The 21,510-nt window shown below is 43.8% G+C and overlaps 1 protein-coding gene across 1 annotated transcript; it reads left to right on the forward strand.

Annotated features, from left to right (window-relative positions):
• The first annotated feature begins 14,111 nt into the window (after nt 1-14,111).
• LOC135524793 (transcription factor SOX-10-like) lies at nt 14,112-17,477 on the forward strand. The gene is made up of 4 exons (XM_064952616.1): nt 14,112-14,263; nt 14,981-15,655; nt 16,031-16,299; nt 16,483-17,477. The coding sequence occupies exons 2-4, from the start codon at nt 15,216-15,218 to the stop codon at nt 17,262-17,264; spliced, it is 1,491 nt and encodes a 496-aa protein (XP_064808688.1). The 5' UTR covers nt 14,112-14,263; nt 14,981-15,215; the 3' UTR covers nt 17,265-17,477.
• Nucleotides 17,478-21,510: the final 4,033 nt, after the last annotated feature.

Raw genomic sequence — 21,510 nt, forward strand, 5'->3', positions numbered from 1 at the left:
AACTTAGAAATGCCTCAGGAACTTAGTTCAACTGTCGTACTCCATCAGAACCCAAAATATAAGCTTATTTCACCTTTATTTAACCAGGTAGGCCAGTTGAGAAGAAGTTCTCATTTACAACTGCGACCTGGCCAAGATAAAGCAAAGCAGCGCGACACAAACAACACAGAGTTACACTTGGGATGTACAGTCAATAACACAATACAAAAATCTATATACAGTGTGTGCAAATGTAGTAAGATTAGGGCGGTAAGGCAATTAATAGGCCATAGTGGCGAAATAATGACAATTTAGCAATTAAACACTGGAGTGATACATGTGCAGAGGATGAATGTGCAAGTAGAGATACTGGGGTGCAAAGGAGCAACAACAACAAAATAACAATATGCGGATGAGGTAGTTGGGTGGGTTATTTACAGATGGGTTGTGTACAGGTGCAATGATGAGTAAGCTGCTCTGACAGCTGATGCTTAAAGTTTAGTGAGGGAGATATTAGACTCCAGCTTCAGTGATTTTTGCAATTTGTTCCAGTCGCTGGCAGCAGAGAACTGGAAGGAACGGCGGCCAAATTAGGAGTTGGCTTTGGGGTGACCAGTGAAATATACCTGCTGGAGCGCGTGCTACGGGTGGGTGCTGCTATGGTGACCAGTGAGCTGAGATAAGGCGGGGCTTCACCTAGCAAAGACTTATAGATAACCTGGAGCCAGTGGGTTTGGTGACAAATATGAAGCGAGGGCCAGCCAACGAGAGCATACAGGTCGCAGTGGTGGGTAGTATATGGGGCTTTGGTGACAAAACGGATGGCACTGTGATAGACTGCATTCAATTTGCTAGATTGAGAGTGTTGGAGGCTATATTGTAAATGACATCGCCGAAGTCAAGGATTGGTAGGATAGTCAGTTTTACGAGGGTATGTTTGGCAGCATGAGTGAAGGATGCTTAGTTTGCGAACTAGGAAGCAAATTCTAGATTTCATTTTGGATTGGAGATGCTTAATGTGAGTCTGGAAGGAGAGTTTACAGTCTAACCAGACACCTAGGTATTTGTAGTTGTCCACATATTCTAAATAAGAGCCGTCCAGAGTAGTGATGCTAGACGGACGGGCAGGTGCGGGCAGCTATCGGTTGAAGAGCATGCATTTAGTTTTACTTGCATTCAAGAGCAGTTGGAGGCCATGGAAGGTGTTTTGTACGGCATTGAAGCTCGTCTGGAGGTTTGTTAACACAGTGTCCAAAGAAGGGCCAGAAGTATACAGAATGGTATCGTCTGTGAAGAGGTGGATCAGAGAATCACCAGCAGCAAGAGCAACATCATTGATGTATACAGAGAAAAGAGTCGGCCCGACAATTGAACCCTGTGGCACCCCCATAGAGACTGCCAGAGATCTGGACAGCAGGCCCTCTGATTTGATACACTAAACTCTATCTGAGAAGTAGTTGGTGAACCAGGTGAGACAGTCATTTCAGAAACCAAGGCTGTTGAGTCTGCCGATAAGAATGTGGGGATTGACAGAGTCGAATGCCTTGGCTGCACAGTATTGTCTTTTATCAATGGAGGTTATGATATCGTTTAGGACCTTGAGCGTGGCTGAGGTGCACCCATGACCAGCTCGGAAACCGGATTACATAGTGGAGAAGGTACGGTGGGATTCGAAGTGTTCGGTGATCTGTTTGTTAACTTGCCTTTCAAAGACTTTAGAAAGGCAGGGTAGGATAGATATAGGTCTATAACAGTTTGGGTCTAGAATGTCTCCCCCTTTGAAGAGGGGGATGACTGCGGCAGCTTTCCAATCTTTGGGGATCTCAGACGATATGAAAGAGAGGTTGAACAGGCTAGTAATATTGGGTTGCAGCAATTGTGGCGGACAATTTTAGAAAGAGAGGGTCCAGATTGTCTAGCCCGGCTGGTTTGTATGGTTCCAGATTTTGCAGCTCTTTCAGAACATCAGCTCTCTAGATTTGAGTGAAGGAGAAATGGGGAGGCTTGTGCAAGTTGCTGTGGGGGTGCAGGGCTGTTGATCAGGGTAGGGGTAGCCAGTTGGAAAGCATGGTCAGCGGTAGAAAAATGCTTATTGAAATTCTTGATTATCGGAGATTTATCAGTTGTGAAAGTGTTTCCTAGCCTCAGTGCAGTGGGCAGCTGGGAGAAGGTGCTCTTATTCTCCATGGACTTTAGTGTCCCAGAACTTTTTGGAGTTTGTGCTGCAGGATGCAAATTTCTGTTTGAAAAAGCTAGCCTTTGCTTTCCTAACTGCCTGTGTGTATTGGTTCCTAACTTCCCTGAGTTGCATATCACGGGGGCTATTCGATGCGAATGCAGTACGCCACAGGATGTTTTTGTGCTGGTCAGGGGCAGTCAGGTCTGGAGTGAACCAAGGGCTATATCTGTTCTTAGTTCTATAATTTTTGAAAGGGGCATGCTTATATAAGATGGTGAGGAAAGAACTTTTAAAGAATAACCAAGCATCCTGTACTGACGGAATGAGGTTTTGTTTGTAAACAAAGGAAATGTGCCTGAAAACATGGTTAAAACTATAATTTTGATATTGTGGATGGTCAGTCCTTGCATCCATACCAGTGTCTATGAATTTGAGAGTGGTTACATTTCTCCAGCCCCATCCCTCAGCCTCCAACGGTTACATTTCTCCAGCCCCATCCCTCAGCCTCCAACGGTTACATTTCTCCAGCCCCATCCCTCAGCCTCCAACGGTTACATTTCTCCAGCCCCATCCCTCAGCCTCCAACGGTTACATTTCTCCAGCCCCATCCCTCAGCCTCCAACGGTTACATTACTCCAGCCCCATCCCTCAGCCTCCAACGGTTACATTTCTCCAGCCCCATCCCTCAGCCTCCAACGGTTACATTTCTCCAGCCCCATCCCTCAGCCTCCAACGGTTACATTTCTCCAGCCCCATCCCTCAGCCTCCAACGGTTACATTTCTCCAGCCCCATCCCTCAGCCTCCAACGGTTACATTACTCCAGCCCCATCCCTCAGCCTCCAACGGTTACATTTCTCCAGCCCCATCCCTCAGCCTCCAACGGTTACATTACTCCAGCCCCATCCCTCAGCCTCCAACGGTTACATTTCTCCAGCCCCATCCCTCAGCCTCCAACGGTTACATTTCTCCAGCCCCATCCCTCAGCCTCCAACGGTTACATTACTCCAGCCCCATCCCTCAGCCTCCAACGGTTACATTACTCCAGCCCCATCCCTCAGCCTCCAACGGTTACATTTCTCCAACCCCATCCCTCAGCCTCCAACGGTTACATTTCTCCAGCCCCATCCCTCAGCCTCCAACGGTTACATTACTCCAGCCCCATCCCTCAGCCTCCAACGGTTACATTTCTCCAGGCCCATCCCTCAGCCTCCAACGGTTACATTTCTCCAGCCCCATCCCTCAGCCTCCAACGGTTACATTACTCCAGCCCCATCCCTCAGCCTCCAACGGTTACATTACTCCAGCCCCATCCCTCAGCCTCCAACGGTTACATTTCTCCAGCCCCATCCCTCAGCCTCCAACGGTTACATTACTCCAGCCCCATCCCTCAGCCTCCAACGGTTACATTACTCCAGCCCCATCCCTCAGCCTCCAACGGTTACATTTCTCCAGCCCCATCCCTCAGCCTCCAACGGTTACATTTCTCCAGCCCCATCCCTCAGCCTCCAACGGTTACATTTCTCCAGCCCCATCCCTCAGCCTCCAACGGTTACATTTCTCCAGCCCCATCCCTCAGCCTCCAACGGTTACATTTCTCCAGCCCCATCCCTCAGCCTCCAACGGTTACATTTCTCCAGCCCCATCCCTCAGCCTCCAACGGTTACATTTCTCCAGCCCCATCCCTCAGCTTTTTACTGAAAGCGAGATCGCTTTGTTATTATTTCAATTGCTGATTGCTGCTTTAAGTGCTCAGACTACAATATTATGACAAAACATGAAGCCCAGTTCCTTCCTTGTTGGTAATTGGGATATCTTTGATTATTAATCATTTCAGATGGAGCAACACTGAGAGATACATTGTAAGAAAGGCTAAGCTAAATAAATAGTCAACATCCTATACGTCTGTGTGACAAAATCCCATGACTAGCCTGATGCTGACACTATGACTGAGGATCCACTGCCAGCCAGTCACAGACGCCATTGTCCACCATCACATTATTTTAATACCATAATTCTCAACCTCCTGCTAATTACTCAGTCCCACTAATGGTCTCACTCTACCCATCTCTACCCATCTCTCCACATCTCTCTCTCTGGTGGTCTCACTCTCCCCATCTCTCTCTCTCTCTAGTGGTCTTACTCTACCCATCTCTCCCCATCTCTCTCTCTGGTGGTCTCACTCTACCCATCTTTCCCCATCTCTCTCTCTAGTTGTCTCACTCTACCCATCTCTCCCCATCTCTCTCTCTAGTGGTCTTACTCTACCCATCTCTACACATCTCTCCACATCTCTCTCTCTGGTGGTCTCACTCTCCCCATCTCTCTCTCTAGTGGTCTTACTCTACCCATCTCTCCCCATCTCTCTCTCTAGTGGTCTTACTCTACCCATCTCTCCCCATGTCTCTCTCTAGTTGTCTCACTCTACCCATCTCTCCCCATCTCTCTCTCTAGTGGTCTCACTCTCCCCATCTCTCTCTCTAGTGGTCTCACTCTATCCATCTCTCCCCATCTCTCTCTCTAGTGGTCTCACTCTACCCATCTCTCCCCATCTCTCTCTCTAGTGGTCTCACTCTCCCCATCTCTCTCTCTAGTGGCCTCACTCTCCCCATCTCTCTCTCTAGTGGTCTCACTCTCCCCATCTCTCTCTCTAGTGGTCTCACTCTACCCATCTCTCCCCGTCTCTCTCTCTAGTGGTCTCACTCTACCCATCTCTCCCCATCTCTCTCTCTAGTGGTCTCACTCTACCCATCTCTCCCCATCTCTCTCTCTAGTGGTCTCACTCTAACCATCTCTCACCATCTCTCTCTCTAGTGGTCTCACTCTACCCATCTCTCCACATCTCTCTCCCTAGTGGTCTCACTCTACCCATCTCTCCCCATCTCTCTCTCTAGTTGTCTCACTCTCCCCATCTCCCTTTCTCTTCTGTCTCTCGTTCTTTCCTTCTCTCATTTTTCTTGATATCTTGTTTTCTAGTTCTATCTCTCCATCTCTCTCTCACTCTCCATCCCTCCATCACAATTGAGGTAACTCGGGCCAGTGTAGATACGGACCCAGGGGCGAACAATAGGCCATTCATGATGCCTTGCAAATGCAATGATGATCCTGCTCTCTCTAAACCCCCCCGCCCCAACCTCCACCAGCCTCCACAGCTGCACAGGAATGTGGTCCAACAAGTCCCCCCCCAAACTTCCACCCTCACCACTATCGCAGCCGAAGCCAACCTCAACCCCCTTCCCAAATAAAAAGAGAGAGGGCAAGAAATGGGCAATTCTGCAGATGGAACACAAAGAGAGGATTCATGACTTTAGTCACAGACACTCACGGGAAGAGAGGGGGACCCATTTAAGTGTTGCGCAGCTGCACTGATTCATTGCAAAAAATGGGTGAGGAGAGACAAAGGTCAGCAAGCAGCATAATTTTTTATTCATCCTTCTGGAATCTGCATGAGGCTGTGCACATTAAATCACTATATCACTAAATCACTAAACTATGAATCACAGGGAGCCATGGCATCAGTATGGTCTGACAGTGGTCCTGGGTGGCTGAGTTGGTAGAGCATGGCACTTGCAGTTTCAGGATTGTAGGTTAGATTCCCACTGAGGCCCCTCATATGAAAATGTATGTACTACTACTCGTCTCTTTACAAAAAAGTGTCTGCTAAATGGCATATACAGTGCATTCGGAAAGTAATCAGACCCCTTGACTTTTTACACATTTTGTTACATTACAGCTTTATTCTAAAATGGATTAAATAGTTTTTCCCCTCATCAATCTACACAAAATACCCCATAATGACAAAGCAAAAACAGGTTTTTAGAAATGTTTGCAAATTTATGAAAACCCCAAAATTGAAATATGACATTTACATAAGTATTTAGACCCTTTACTCAGTACTTTGTTGAAGCACCTTTGGCAGCGATTACAGCCTTGAGTCTTCTTGGGTACGACGCTACAATCTTGGCACACCTGTATTTGTGTAGTTTCTCCCATTCTTCTTTGCAGATCCTCTCAAGCTCTGTCAGGTTGGATCGGGAGCGTCGCTGCACAGCTATTTTCAGGTCTCTCCGGAGATGTTTGATCAGGTTCAAGTCTGGGCTCTGGCTGGGCCACTCAAGGACATTCAGAGACTTGTCCCGAAGCCACTCCTGCATTGTCTTGGCTGTGTGCTTAGGGTCATTGTCCTGTTCGAAGGTGAACCTTCGCCCCAATCTTAGGTACTGAGTGCTATGGAGAAGGTTTCCATCAAGGATCTCTCTGTACTTTGCTCCGTTCATCTTTCACTCAATCCTGACTAGTCTCCCAGTCCCTGCCACTGAAAAACATCCCCACAGCATGATGCTGCCACCCCCATGCTTCACCGTAGCGATGGTGCCAAGTTTCCTCAAGACGTGACGCTTGGCATTCTGGCCAAAGAGCTCAATCTTGGTTTAATCCGACTAGAGAATCTTGCTTCTCATGGTCTGAGAGTCTTTAGGTGCCTTTGGGCAACTCCAAGTGGGCTGTCATTAGCCTTTTACTGAAGAACGGCTTCTGTTTGGCCACTCATACCATAAAGTCCTGATTGGTGGAGTGCTGCAGAGATGGTTGTCAGATCTGTGCCTCGACACAATCCTGTCCGGGAGCTCTACGGACAATTCATTTGACCTCATGACTTATTTTTGCGCTGACATGCACTGTCAACTGTGGGACCTTATATAGACAGGTGTGTGCATTTCCAAATCATGTCCAATCAATTGAATTTACCACAGGTGGACTTCAATCAAGTTGTTTTAACCTTTTAAAGGATGATCAATGGAAACAGGATGCACCTGAGCTCAATTTCGAGTCTCATAGCAAAGGGTCTGAATACTTATGTAAATAAGGTATTTCTGTGTTTGTTTTTTATAAATGTGCCATAATTTCTAAAAAAAAATGTTTTCGCTTTGACAACATGGGGTATTGTGTGAGGATTGATGAGGGGAAAAAAATAGTTAAATCCATTTGAGAATAAGGCTGTAACATAACAAAATGTGGAAAAAGTCAAGGGGTCTGAATACTTAGCGAATACACTGCATCTGGCATCAATAAGAATACTGTTTCAATTAATCAGAGCATATTGTATATCTGGACAGGATCTACTAATACAATATATCCTGTATGACGTGGTATAAAATACATCTGAATGTCCCAGGATATATCAAATCAAAGTGTATTTGTCACGTGCGCTGAATACAACAGGTGTAGACCTTACAGTGAAATGCTTACTTACAGGCTCTAACCAACAGTGCAAAAAAGTTATTAGGTGAACAATGGGTAGATAAAGAAATAAAAACAACAGTAAAAAGACAGTGAAAAATAGCAGTAGCGAGGCTGTATACAGTAGCGAGGATATATATAGTAGTGAGGCTATAACAGTAGTGAGGCTATAACAGTAGCGAGGATATATACAGTAGCGAGGATATATATAGTAGTGAGGCTATAACAGTAGTGAGGCTACATACAGTAACGAGGCTGTATACAGTAGCGAGGATATATATAGTAGTGAGGCTATATACAGTAGTGAGGCTATATATAGTAGTGAGGCTATATACAGTAGTGAGGCTACATACAGTAACGAGGCTGTATACAGTAGCGAGGATATATATAGTAGTGAGGCTATAACAGTAGTGAGGCTACATACAGTAACGAGGCTGTATACAGTAGCGAGGATATATATAGTAGTGAGGCTATATACAGTAGCGAGGATATATATAGTAGTGAGGCTATATACAGTAGTGAGGCTATATATAGTAGTGAGGCTATATACAGTAGCGAGGATATATATAGTAGTGAGGATATATACAGTAGCGAGGATATATATAGTAGTGAGGCTATAACAGTAGTGAGGCTACATACAGACACCGGTTAGTCAGGCTGATTGAGGTAATATGTACATGTTGATATGGTTAAAGTGACTATGCATATATGATAAACAGAGAGTAGCAGTAGCGTAAAAGAGGGGTTGGTGGGTGGAGGGTGGCGGGACACAATGCAGACAGCCCGGTTAGCCAATGTGCGGGAGCACTGGTTGGTCGGGCCAATTGAGGTAGTATGTACATGAATGTATAGTTAAAGTGACTGTGCATATATGATAAACAGAGAGTAGCAGCAGTGTAAAAGAGGGGTTGCCACACAATGCAAATAGTCTGGGTAGCCATTTGATTACCTGTTCAGGAGTCTTATGGTTTGGGGGTAAAAACTATAATTACTAAGATGGTATCCAGGGCAGGCAGAGTGTCATAATGTAAGTCGGAGTAAATATGTGAGCCATGGAGGGTAAAGGCTACACCTGAACCATGGAGACGTGGGCTGGGACCTTCCATCCACATTCTCCATTTCCCAGCATGAATGATACGCCATTTTGTCACTCACAGGGCCTGGTTGTTTATAGTGTTATGAAATTCTAATTTTAGAAGCGATATTAATCAATTAGAGCAAGTTGTTAAAAAGATGTAGAGATTTGGGTCAGAGTTGGAGAGAGTTGATTAGGTTTGAATTTCTGTTAGTTGCTTTGGATGTGGAATTTTTCCATGAGAATAGTTTAATTCCTGAATTGTCCTGAACCCTGATTGACGTCAAACCTGTTTACAGATATTCTGGCCAATAGGTTTTTGATGAAATGATTTTGAACTACATATTATTTACCTATTGCTAACTGTAAAATTGAAGTGTCAACAAAACATGTCACAATTAATAGGGGAAAAACGCCAAACAAGTATGAGCTAACTTTGACTGTAAGTACAGAATACTTTCATCATTCAGGAAGCAATAGGTTGTCAAATACAAACGTGCTAATATATGCAGTTCCTCCTTGTCAAATTATTTCGGGGCTTCTATTGAGTGCGTCATCATTCGGAACAAACAGCGCCATTCACATCAGCCCCACGTGTCCATTGACATGGGAATGACTGTCTTTCCCTCAATTATACACACGACAGTCGAACGCAGAATGTGACCCGCTGCATGAATATGTTGACCGCTGTCCATGTTCCATTGTTCTCTTTCTCTCTCTTTCTCTCGCTCTCTCTCTCTCGCTCTCTCTTTCTCTCTCTCTTTCTCTCTCTCTTTCTCTCTCTCTCTTTCTCTCTCTTCAGATTTCAGGAATGTCCCAGTGAAACTATTCTATGGACTGAGGCCAACACAAAAGGGCAGCCATCTCTCTCTATTTCCTTCTCTCGTTTTTTCTTGTTCATTTTCTCCTCTATCATTTCACCGTCAGCATGCTGTTTTCCAGGACGCAAAACTGGATTCCCCTTTTTTAATCTTTCTCTGCCACGGTTATGATTTTAGAACATGACGTCACAATGACATTCATAGTATGTAGCTGCAAGGCTTATTGGTTCATTTGAGAGTAAGAGATTACATTTTTTTGGGGGGGGGGGGGGCATATCACCCCACATCCACCTGGGGAGTCAGAGATAGTGAAGCCTGACCCCTTGAACCTGCTAGTCATGAGTTCCCCATCCGCTCTCTCTCTCCTGCCACAGCACCATGCAGACACTTGTGACAGCGACAGGAGCAGGCACATTAGTGCAGCCGGTCACATGGCAGGCTAAAGCAGGGGTGTATGTCTCACTGTGGTTAATAGATGGACATGTGAGTTCTATTTTCCACAGAGCTATGTCAGCCCCTGGGGCCCATAGCCCTGGATGGGAGAGATGGGACTTGGATAGGAGAAAGATATGGACAGTATCTCTCTATGGTATATGACAATATTACCTTTGTACCAAAATGTAGGTAATTCATTGTATTGATAAGCACATTCAGTCCCTTATCTTCAGTTCCTTATCTTGTGTAAAGAGGAACAAACAAAAGTTTGAGCAAAATGCATTTAATTTATTTTTTAACATTTTTATTATACCTTTATTTAACTAGGCAAGTCAGTTAAGAACAAATTCTTATTTTCATTGACGGCCTAGGAACAGTGGGTTAACTGCCTTGTTCAGGGGCAGAACGACAGATTTTCACCTTGTCAGCTCGGGGATTCGATCTTGCAACCTTAAAAACAATTCAAATTGACTGTTTTAAAATAAATAGATTGTCATCAGTATTTTGGCAAGAAGTCTTATATTTTGGCAAGAAGTCTTAGTAGTAGCCTATAGAATATGTCTCATAGTTGACGATAAACAGACAGAGATTAATTATATTTAGGCAATAAAGTTGCACTCAACTTTATTTTTCTAAAAGCCCCACTTTTTCCTCATAAATACTAGCTATTGAACTAATATACTTCAAAAGATACTATTTAATCAAACAAATGTTAACTTATACATTCAAAATCGGATGATATTTTAGATGTCATTAGTTTATAATAATCGACTGATTTAGGCCTAAAAATAATAGATTGCAAGTATGTAATTCTTGAGAAAAAAATCGAAAGAGAGATGAAAATCAAACGAAAGTTATTGAACCAATACATTAAGTTCACTTGTTTGGCAGGCCACCTTTTAACGTTGTTTAAACTCGTATGCGCCTAGTTGTTCATTCATTAGATCTATCTTTCGTGCGTTTCTCCCACACTATCAAGACAATTGTTTTTAGAGCAATTTATACAATTTATAGACTATATATTTATATATGAATGCATTTCTCCACGATTAATGCTACGACAATGAAGAACATATTATGAACATTCTGATTGAACTGACCCCATGATAGGTTTATGAGTAGCAACAGAGAGTTTTGTTGCGTTATTTAACCGGAATTCTGAACAGAATTAAACCATTTCTAGAAGACCTATAACATTTCTCGAAAATAATTGACTGAAGTAACTCTTCTGGCATAGCATGGCAGCATGAGCTCAGTGTTATGAAAGTATAGAATAAAATTGCAGTTTTGCTAAATTGAGAAAATTGTTAACGCAGGTGCTTATTTCGTTAGTTAAGGGTGTATTGAGAATTTATAGAATATCTAAAGCTAATTTTGGCAACGGAAAAAAATGAGGATTTCATGTGAATTAACAAAATAATGACAACTTGAATCACTGCTAATTAACAATTTACTTTAAATTTGAAGTCGTCTCGCTAAAAAAAACAGTTTCGTTTTAAATAAATTCAAAACACATTTTTACCTTCTAGCTACAATACATTGGGGATACTCTAAGTAAACATCTCGCATTCACATAAAAAAAGAATGCCAAGCCCTGCATAAATTCACAGTGATTTTTATTTTACCTAATGCACAATATAACATAGCCTACAGCACAGTCACTCTGAATCACAAAATACATATCACAATTCATTCCAACTTGTTCTTACTCTGTCAGATTCCTTTGCTTGCTTATATAAATCAACATCAAATCAAACCTTTTGTCAGCATATGAGTGAGAGGCATTTTCTTTAAACTCCTCTCACTCATACACAAACAAAAGTAGTCACTCACATCAAGGCCAGGACAGGGCCTCAGTATCCCAGTGTAGTCAGAGGGGTGTATGTAGCCCCCATCCTGAATCCTGCACCCCCAACCAACCCCTCTCGGACGAACCCACCAAGACCAGCACCCAAAGGCCCAGACCCATGGTCCCGGTGGACATGAGAATGAAACAGATGGAGACAGCTAGTCCAGCGAGTGCAGTCCTTGGATGTTGTGTTATGTGTGTGATACTGTGGCTGTGTAGTAACACAGGGCCCAGAGACACACATCTCTTTCTTTTCTCTTATCATTTTTTTCAAGATGCACAAAACTGCTTTTTGTTCCTCTCATTTTTTTCATTTAGGAGGCTAATGGAAGGGTGCTTGCAGGGCATCTGATCACATGGTCACAATTCACCTGAGATGACAACAAAGAGGCTAAAGAAGAGAGAGACGAGAGGGAGAAAGGGAGAGAGAGAGAGAAAACTGAGACACGGATTCAAAATGAGAAGGAAAAGGGAAACACTGGCGGTTATTGTTGCAATCAGTGTGTGTGTGTGTGTGTGTGTGTGTGTGTGTGTGTGTGTGTGTGTGTGTGTGCCCATAATATTCAGTCCCTTAATATATCTTAACGTGTGACAATGTACTTATATACTGTAAATATCTGATATATTAATGACTACAAGTAAATTACTTACAAGTTACATAGAATACAGCCAGTTACAGCAACAATACATTCAATGCAGTCAACATAATGAATGATTTGACCTCAACAGCACAACCTTACACACAGAGCACTCTGGGTCTTGACATGTATTTTAGATGCATATGTAATCTTTTTAAGGGACGTCCAAGAGCAATTTGGAAGCGCAATATTGGAAGTGAGAAAAGTTACGTATTTCATAGAGTATAGAGGTGAAAGGTCACATACATTGACCTCAGGATTGGGCCCATAAGGCCCTTGTTGCTGGTCAACAATATAGGGATGATGATTTTGGATCGAATTCAACTCCTCCAGCAACTCACTCTACCCTATATCACATTTGGTCATATTTCAGTACTATATCAGCCACAGGCAGTACTGGAAATGTACCCAACTATCATACTTGAGTAAAAGTAAAGAAACCTTCATAGAAAATTACTCAAAAGTGAAAGTCAACAGTAAAATAATACTTGAGTAAAAGTCTAAAAGTATTTGGTTTTAAATATACTTAAGTATCAGAAGTAAATGTCATCGATAAAATATACCTAAGTATCAAAAGTCAAAGTAAAGGTATAAATCATTTCACATTCCTTATATTGAGTTAACCAGACATCATGATTCTTGTTTTTTTATTTCTGGATAGCCAGGGGAACACACCAACAGTTCATTTACAAACAAATCATTTGTGTTTAGTGAGTCCTCCAGAGGCAGTATGGGATGACCAGGGATGTTCTCTGTTTAGTGAGTCCTCCAGAGGCAGTATGGGATGACCAGGGATGTTCTCTGTTTAGTGAGTCCTCCAGAGGCAGTATGGGATGACCAGGGATGTTCTCTGTTTAGTGAGTCCTCCATAGGCAGTATGGGATGACCAGGGATGTTCTCTGTTTAGTGAGTCCTCCAGAGGCAGTATGGGATGACCAGGGATGTTCTCTGTTTTGTGAGTCCTCCAGATCAGAGGCAGTATGGATGACCAGGGATGTTCTCTGTTTAGTGAGTCCTCCAGAGGCAGTATGGGATGACCAGGGATGTTCTCTGTTTAGTGAGTCCTCCAGATCAGAGGCAGTATGGATGACCAGGGATGTTCTTTGTTTAGTGAGTCCTCCAGATCAGAGGCAGTATGGATGACCAGGGATGTTCTCTTGATAAGTGTGTGAATTGGACCATGTTCCTGTCCTGCAAACCATTTGAAATCTGAGGATTACTTTTTCATGTCAGGGAAAATGTATGGAGTAAAAAGTACATTATTTTCTTTAGAAATGTAGTAAAAGTAAAAGTTGTAAAAAAAATATAAAAGTAAGGTACAGATACCCCAAAAAACGTATTAAGTAGTACTTTAAATTATTTTTAGGCCATAGACCTAATTATTTCATTATTAATTTCCTGGGGTTAACGATGACCTAAGATATAAGAGATACAAGTAACATATTCACTGAATCAAATAGGGCCTCACCAACTGTATAATGACGTTATAATGAATATAACGACGTTATGTATTTTAATCCCTTGGAGATTTTTCGTGAAATTTAGTGTACTTTGACCACAAATGTATTATCATGATTGTTTGTTTATTTATTCAATATAACATGTCAACACATCAAACAAAGCGGGCCTTATTTGGTTCCTAAATAGAGCCAGTGTAAAGTCACTTAAGGCACTCTGATGTAAAATCTCACCTCCTTTCATTGGAAATATTAGTGGTGACGGACGGACAGGCAATAACAGTAACCCCGTCGTCCAGTAAGAAAGCCGGAGAATATTAAGTGACCAATAGGCGTCCAGCGTGTGCGCAAGAGGGTGGCGTCGACTCAGTGTTGGAATGCTGCCTCTCAGAATGTTTTCCACTTTCAATCACTTTTTTTCTCTCTTTCCTTCTCACAACGGCGCTCTTTAAGCTCCGGTGCGCGACACAGAGCGGCCATTCATTGACGGGCAAACCAAACGAGGGGGCAGGGGACAGGGTGAGCGTCACACTGGTGGACAGGGGAACGCACGAACTCCCGTGTTGAACGGGCGACCTCCTAAACTCTGCATTGGTAAGTTTTGTAACTTTATTTTCCATATGAACATAAAATAGATTTGTTTACGCTTTTGGGTGGAATTTCAGAAATATCCAAATCTTATTAGCTAAGAGTTTTTTTAAATTCCCAAGATGATGTTGGGCTGAATTTTACGGGCTTTTCCAGCTTTAGCCTTAAAATAGGATTAAAACAGTAAAATACATATTCCCAGAATTATTTAAAGATAAGTACTGAAACATTTATGATGTTAGTTTTTAATGTTCAGTTTTCTTCATGAACCTTGTTTCTTTGGAAAATAGGGCATATTGGTTGAAGTAAACCCTCCTATGATTAGCCTGTAATGGCATATGAACTGATATAAAATGACAAGAACCGGTAAAGAAGACGTTGGTCCTCTTATTATGTAGCCTATAAATTGGTTCCAGTGGACATATATTAGCCTATCATTCGTTATATTTTGTGGCCTAACATAACTGTAAACAAGAAAACATTGTATGAATGTCTTTCTGTTCGTCTCAGAGCTAACGGTCATTTCTAGGCCTGCCATTGTAATGGGACATATCCACTGGGAATAGACGTTGAATTGACGTCTGTTCCCACTGGGTACAGTCTCTGCTTAGGTCTATTAAAAAAAACATGTGAAAAAAGTTATCAAATGTGGTCTGACCTCATTGCCCAATGTAAAATGTGTTAATTGCCTAATGTTGTTCTATTCTATATTATTCATTTCAGGCGACATCGGTGGAAGTGAATGGGAAGTGCAAAGGACAGGATTTGGGTACATTCGATTACGCACGAGTAGGCTATGGGTTTACGCGTGGCATATAGGAATAATTCCATATAAAGGAGCGAGTCCGGAGCACATCTCTCAGCTGTAGCTTAAAGTTTTGCATTCTCTGAACAAATTTACCAAATTTTCCTGCAAGGATATTTTTTGTTGCCAATCGATAATAGCCTATACATTAAAATGTCTGGAGAGGAGCACAGTCTATCCGAGGCAGAGTTGAGTCCCGGGGGCTCAGATGATGGTCACTCTCTGTCACCGGCACACTCCGGGGCCACCGGCGGCCGGGACTCCCCGCTCATCGGTCCGTCGCAGCAACTGACTGGGCTTTCTGGCGCAGATGGCGGCGGAGAGGACGGTGGACTAGTACCCAAGTCAGAGGTGGATATGGACCGGTTCCCCATCGGCATCCGCGAGGCGGTCAGCCAGGTGCTGGACGGATACGACTGGACGCTCGTGCCCATGCCCGTGCGCGTAAACAACGGGAACAAGAGCAAGCCGCACGTGAAGAGGCCGATGAACGCCTTCATGGTGTGGGCGCAGGCCGCGCGCCGTAAACTGGCGGACCAGTACCCTCACCTGCACAACGCGGAGCTCAGCAAGACACTCGGCAAACTGTGGAGGTGGGCATTGGCAGGCATTGAAATTAATAGACCTACGTGGGAAATTGATAATCTACAGGCTACCTGTAGGCCTTGTTGGCAATTGGAGCATGACTCATGCATAAAGTCCTACTTACTACAGATACATTTCCTTCCCGTATTTTTAAATATGTTTCTGAAATTAAAGGCACTATATTATATAACCATTACAGTTAACTAGCAGAAACACTTATCCAGGGCAACTAGATGCCTTTAAATGCCTTGGTAAAGGGCACATTGATAGATTATTCACCAAGTCAGCATTGGGATTCAAACAAGTGACTTCTCAGTTACTGGACCAACCCTCTTAACCACTAGGCTACCTGCCGCCTGCCATGACCATGTTTTGTCCCACAGGCTCCTGAATGAGAGTGACAAGAGGCCTTTCATTGAGGAGGCGGAGCGACTGCGGAAACAACATAAGAAGGACTACCCAGAGTACAAGTACCAGCCCCGCAGACGCAAGAACGGCAAGCTGGGGACCAATGGTGAGGGAGGGGAGGGAGCAGAGGGGGAGGGCAGCCACGCCCAGTCCCATTACAAGGCCCTCCACCTGGATGTGCACAGTACAGGGGCTGGGTCCCCCCTGGCCGACCTCCACCACCATCATCATCACCACCCTGCAGGTGAGTTCAGCTTTATTGGTTAATGAATTTACCCAATACTATGAGTAAGTCCTACTTCAACAAGCTACGGCAAACAATTGGCCACCTGGCACCACACGGCCTTCTGTAACCTGAGAGAACAAGAAGAAAACTGAACTACTGTCTCCATTCCAAATGGTTCACTTCTATTGCTTTTCCTTCCAGGTCAGGGTCACAGCCCGCCAACACCCCCCACCACCCCAAAGACAGAGCTCCAGTCTGGAAAGATGACGGAGGGGAAGAGGGAGGGCGGAGGTGGCTCAGGGTCCTCCCGTGGAGGAGGCCTGGGGGTTGGAGCAGAGGGGGCCTCCGGGGGCCATTCATCAGCGGGCGGGAAACCCCACATCGACTTCTGCACCATGGACATCGGCGAGATCAGCCACGACGTGATGGCCAACATCGAGCCCTTCGACGTCAACGAGTTTGACCAGTACCTGCCGCCCAACGGGCACCCGGGGGTCGTCCAGGGCGGCGCCGCCACATCAAGCTCCTCCGCTACATCCTACGCCTACGCCCTCGCTGCTGCCAGCGGCCACTCAGCCGCCTGGCTCTCCAAGCAGCATCAGCATCAACAGCCCTCCCCCTCTGCCTCAGAAGCCACCAAGGCCCAGATCAAGAGTGAGTCCGGGGCCGGGAGCCACTACGCAGAGACTTCCTCCTCTTCGTCAGGGACCCACGTCACCTACACCCCCCTCAGCCTCCCCCACTACGGATCAGCCTTCCCCTCGCTGCCCTCCAGGGCCCAGTTTGAGTACGGGGAGCACCAGGCTCCGGGGCCGTACTACACCCACACCAGCCAGGCCCCGGGGCTGTACTCAGCCTTCTCCTACATGGGGCCCAGCCAGAGGCCCCTCTACACTACCATCACTGACCCCTCCAGTGTGGCCCAGTCTCACAGTCCTACACATTGGGAGCAGCCTGTCTATACCACCCTGTCACGGCCATGAGAGACTGAGATGCATGGGATCGGATGTGTGTGTGTGTCTCTATACCACCTTCTCACGACCCTGAGAAAGGGATAAAGAAAGACAAAGATTGGAAGAGTGGCTACTGAATAAATGTGTGTGTGTGTGTGTGTGTGTGTGTGTGTGTGTGTGTGTGTGTGTGTGTGTGTGTGTGTGTGTGTGTGTGTGTGTGTGTGTGTGTGTGTGTGTGTGTGTGTGGGTTAACAAAGGATGGATATCTTACTGATGTTGTATTGGGATTCATTGGGACTTGACAGTATCTCTATCCATGGAGTCCTTATAATATTTTACTGTACAGTATATTTTCTATCACAGCCAATGGTCAATAGCCAATCAGAATAAACCTTTAACCAATGTGTGCCATGTTTTAGTGTGTAAGGTCAGGATCCCAGCTGCCAGAGTGTCATAGTGTATAGTAAGAGGGCTTATTGTGATGATGAGCCCAGAGCACACAGAACTAATACTGTAGTGGTAAGAAGGATACACACAGGGTTTCAAAATGCTGCTAACTTCCCCCAAATTCCCCGGTTTTCCAGAAATCCTTGTTGGAAGTTCCTGGAATTAGGAGGGAATAAGCAGGATATCCTGGAATCCTCTTACTGGGATTTCTGGAAAACTGGGGAATTTGGGGAAAGTTAATGGAATTTTTCCAACCCGAGCTACCTATATAACCAGGATTGAGTAACATTGCCGGCAAGGACTGGCTTTCAGCCTCGGACAAATACAACATGATGTTTATCAGAACTGGGTTGTTTTTGATTGAAATAATCCGATTCTATTAACCAAACTAAAGGAAATGTTTGTGTGACTTCATTTTAGTATTTTTTATGACTTAAGTGATTTATTTGTTAGTTATTTTTTATATGACTTTACATTCTGGTTCGATATTATTACACTGACATATCTTCACCACTGCTTTTGAAAGAAAGGTCAGTTTACTTGGGTAAAATCGTTATGCGTTGGTCTACGGGCGTCAGGTAGCCTAGCCGTTAAGTGCATTAGGTCAGTAACTGAAAGCTTGCCGGTTCGAAACCCAGAGCCGGCGCGGTGGAAAAATCTTCTATTCTGCCCTTGAGCAAGGCAGTTCACCTGCAACATCTACTCCCCGGGCGCCATGGACGTGGATTAAGGCAGCCCCCACTGCACATCTCTGATTCAAAGGGTTTGGGTTAGATGTGGAAGACACGGTTGAATGCGTTCAGGTTGTGCAACTGACTAGTTATCACCTTCTGGGATGCTGCTTGACTCCTTATGTGTTGCGTTGTGCAAAAGCAGAGTTGATGAGGAAAGAGGACATGAAAAAGGAGGGAAAGAGAATTCCTGGAAACACTTTAGCATATAGTTCTGGAAAGCAGCACATTACCTCAACTCAATGTACATGTGCCAATAACACTCTACATGCTCTAATATCCTCGATGAGAATATAATGGCACACATTTCACTTATACTACTCATAAATAATAAAACTATTGTTGAAGTCATTGGACTTTTCTTTTTATTGATATGGATTGCATTTGTACGCTCTGGTTGCTTCTAATTCCATTTGTCTACCAAATTATCAAAGCAAAACAATCTACATGATAGCAAGTACAAAGTCGGCAAAATCTTTTGGTGAAGAATTCTCCAGCTTTAAACTAAAGATTTACTCTTAGTGAGAATTAGTGAACTGTTTTGAACAAATGCAACATGCTATAGTTTATGTACATAGGTTTTCCCTCTGCATCTCCCTTTTCTGTATCCTGTTTAATGTCCCTCTCGGCTCCCTCTGCAATGTGAATGATCACCACATGCCTCTACTTCCATAGGTGATTTAGACGGAGTCATTTTATACTGACCCTCTCTGCTTTGTAGTTTTTATAAAAAATAATTTCACGTTTAGCTTTTTCTCTCTCCATTTTGTACATTTCTGGATAGTTTCTAAAACTTTGTAAGCTACACATTTGATGTATCTGCTTTCTTCTACAAGAAACAACAATGTACAAATATTATTGATGTTGTCATTACGTTGTCATTCTATTAAAGCAATTTATTTATACAAAACTGAAATCTATTGAAATTCATTATGATGATAAAGATATATATTGTCCTACAAAAGCATCAGGTAAAAGAATAACAAGTAACAACACAACACATACATTGCATTCGGAAAGTATTCAGACCCCTTCTCTTTTCCACATTTTTTTATGTTACAACCTTATTCTAAAATGGATTTAAAAAATGGTTTTCCTCATCAGTCTACTCACAATAACTTATAATGACAAAGCGAAAACATGTTTTTAGAAATCTTAGCAAATGTATTTAAAAAAAATCCTTATTTAAATAAGTATTCAGACCCTTTGCTATTAGACTCAAAATTTAACTCAGGTGAATCCTGTTTCCATTGATCATCCCTGAAATGTTTCTACAACTTGAAGTCCACCTGCGGTAAATTGAATTGATTGGACATGATTTGGAAAGGCAAACAATATTAGGTCTAACAGTTGACAGTGCATGTCAGAGCAAAAACCAAGCCATGACGTTGAAGGAATTGTCTGTAGAGCTCTGAGAAAGTATTGTGTCAAGACACCAATCTGGGGAGGGGTACCTAAACATTTTTTTGCAGCATTGAAGGTCCCCAGGAACACAGTGACCTCCATAATTCTTAAATGGAAGAAGTATGGAACCAAGTATTGCCACTCGGCCAAACTGAACAATCGAGGACATTGGTCAGAGGGGTGACCAAGAGCCCAATGGTCACTCTGACAGCTCCAGAGTTCCTCTGTGGAGATGGGAGAACCTTCCATCTCTGCAACACTCCACCAATTAGGTCTTTATGGTAGAGTGGCTAGGCCGAAACCACTCCTCAGTAAAAGGCACATGACAGCTGGCTTGGAGTTTACCAAAAGGCACCTAAAAAGACTCTCAGACCTTGAGAAACAAGATTCTCTGGTCTGATGAAACCAAGATTGAACTCTTTGGCCTCAATGCCAAGCTTCAAGTCTGGAGGAAACCAGGCACCATCCCTACGGTGAATCATGGTGGTGGCAGGATCATGCTGTGGGGATGTTTTTCAGCAGCAGGAAATGGGAGACTAGTCAGAATCGAGGGACAGATGAACAGATCAAAGTACAGAGAGATCCTTGATGAAAACCTGCCCCACAGCGCTCAGGACCTCAGACTGGGGCGAAGGTTCACCTTCCAACAGGACAACAACACTAAGCACACAGTCAAGACGATGCAGGAGTGGCTTCGGGACAAGTCTCTGAATGTCCTTGAGTGGCCCAGCCAGAGCCAGGACTTGAACCTGATCAAACATCTCTGGAAAGACCTGAAAATAGCTGTGCAGCGACGCTCCCCATCCATCCTGACAGCACTTGAGAGGATCTGCAGAGAAGAATGGAAACAACTCCCCAAATACAGGTGTGCCAAGCTTGTAGCGTCATACCCAAGAAGACTCAAGGCGGGGGGGGGTCTGAATACTTTCCAAATGCACTGTAAACATCACTAATGAATCAAATCACTGCCATGTAGTCAGTGCTACAACAACAAGACCTCTGTCCCACAACACAAACCCTTCCCCTAAGCAGTTTAATTTCTGTTTGTGTGTGTGGCAAGCTAAAATTGACTGCTAATTCGCTGCGTTTAATCGGCTGAGGCTGCATGTTACTCAGAGAGACAAAGAGAACCATTGAATATGAGAGGGCGGGAGGGAGGGAGGGAGCTAGAAGGGGAGAGGACCAGTGAGAAGGCCAATAGCTACCACAGTCAGTACCCTACTTTACACATGGACTTTCATAAATGCCCTGCCTTAACCTACTCCCTCGTGCCCAGTCTCCCTCCCTCGCTACGTTTGCTCGCACTTCACAGTTCAGCTAAGAAATTTAATGGATTCAAGCATTCAACAGCAGTCAGCAACCTAGATGATGGGGTAAAAAAATAGATGTTTTAGCTAGTTAGACAGTCTCACAACGCACCATTTGATACCCAAACTCTTTGGATTGATAAATCATGTGCCATGCTCTACACAGTTGATACTTGAATCAAGAAACACAAATAGAAAACACAATACATAAAAATAAAGTTAATTCTTAAACATTTAAAATATAAGTGATACTCAAACAGATTATTGCACAAAAATGAACACCCTTTTCCATAGCTCTATATGCCTTGTACAATGAATTATATGTGGTTTTGCTTCTCTCTAGTGGGTCAATGTTGTACTGCAAGGCCAAATGTCTCATCACGTGGC

This window comes from Oncorhynchus masou, chromosome 4 (genome assembly GCF_036934945.1).
Source record: "Oncorhynchus masou masou isolate Uvic2021 chromosome 4, UVic_Omas_1.1, whole genome shotgun sequence".
NCBI classification, from domain to species: Eukaryota; Metazoa; Chordata; class Actinopteri; order Salmoniformes; family Salmonidae; genus Oncorhynchus; species Oncorhynchus masou.

What these genes read in the sequence shown, in the direction of transcription:
- LOC135524793 (XM_064952616.1), top strand. Translation starts at nt 15,216, where the DNA reads ATGTCTGGAGAGGAGCACAGTCTATCCGAGGCAGAGTTGAGTCCCGGG. An exon ending in ACACTCGGCAAACTGTGGAG is followed by an intron (nt 15,656 to 16,030) that starts GTGGGCATTGGC and finishes TTTGTCCCACAG; the next exon opens with GCTCCTGAATGAGAGTGACA. An exon ending in TCATCATCACCACCCTGCAG is followed by an intron (nt 16,300 to 16,482) that starts GTGAGTTCAGCT and finishes TTTTCCTTCCAG; the next exon opens with GTCAGGGTCACAGCCCGCCA.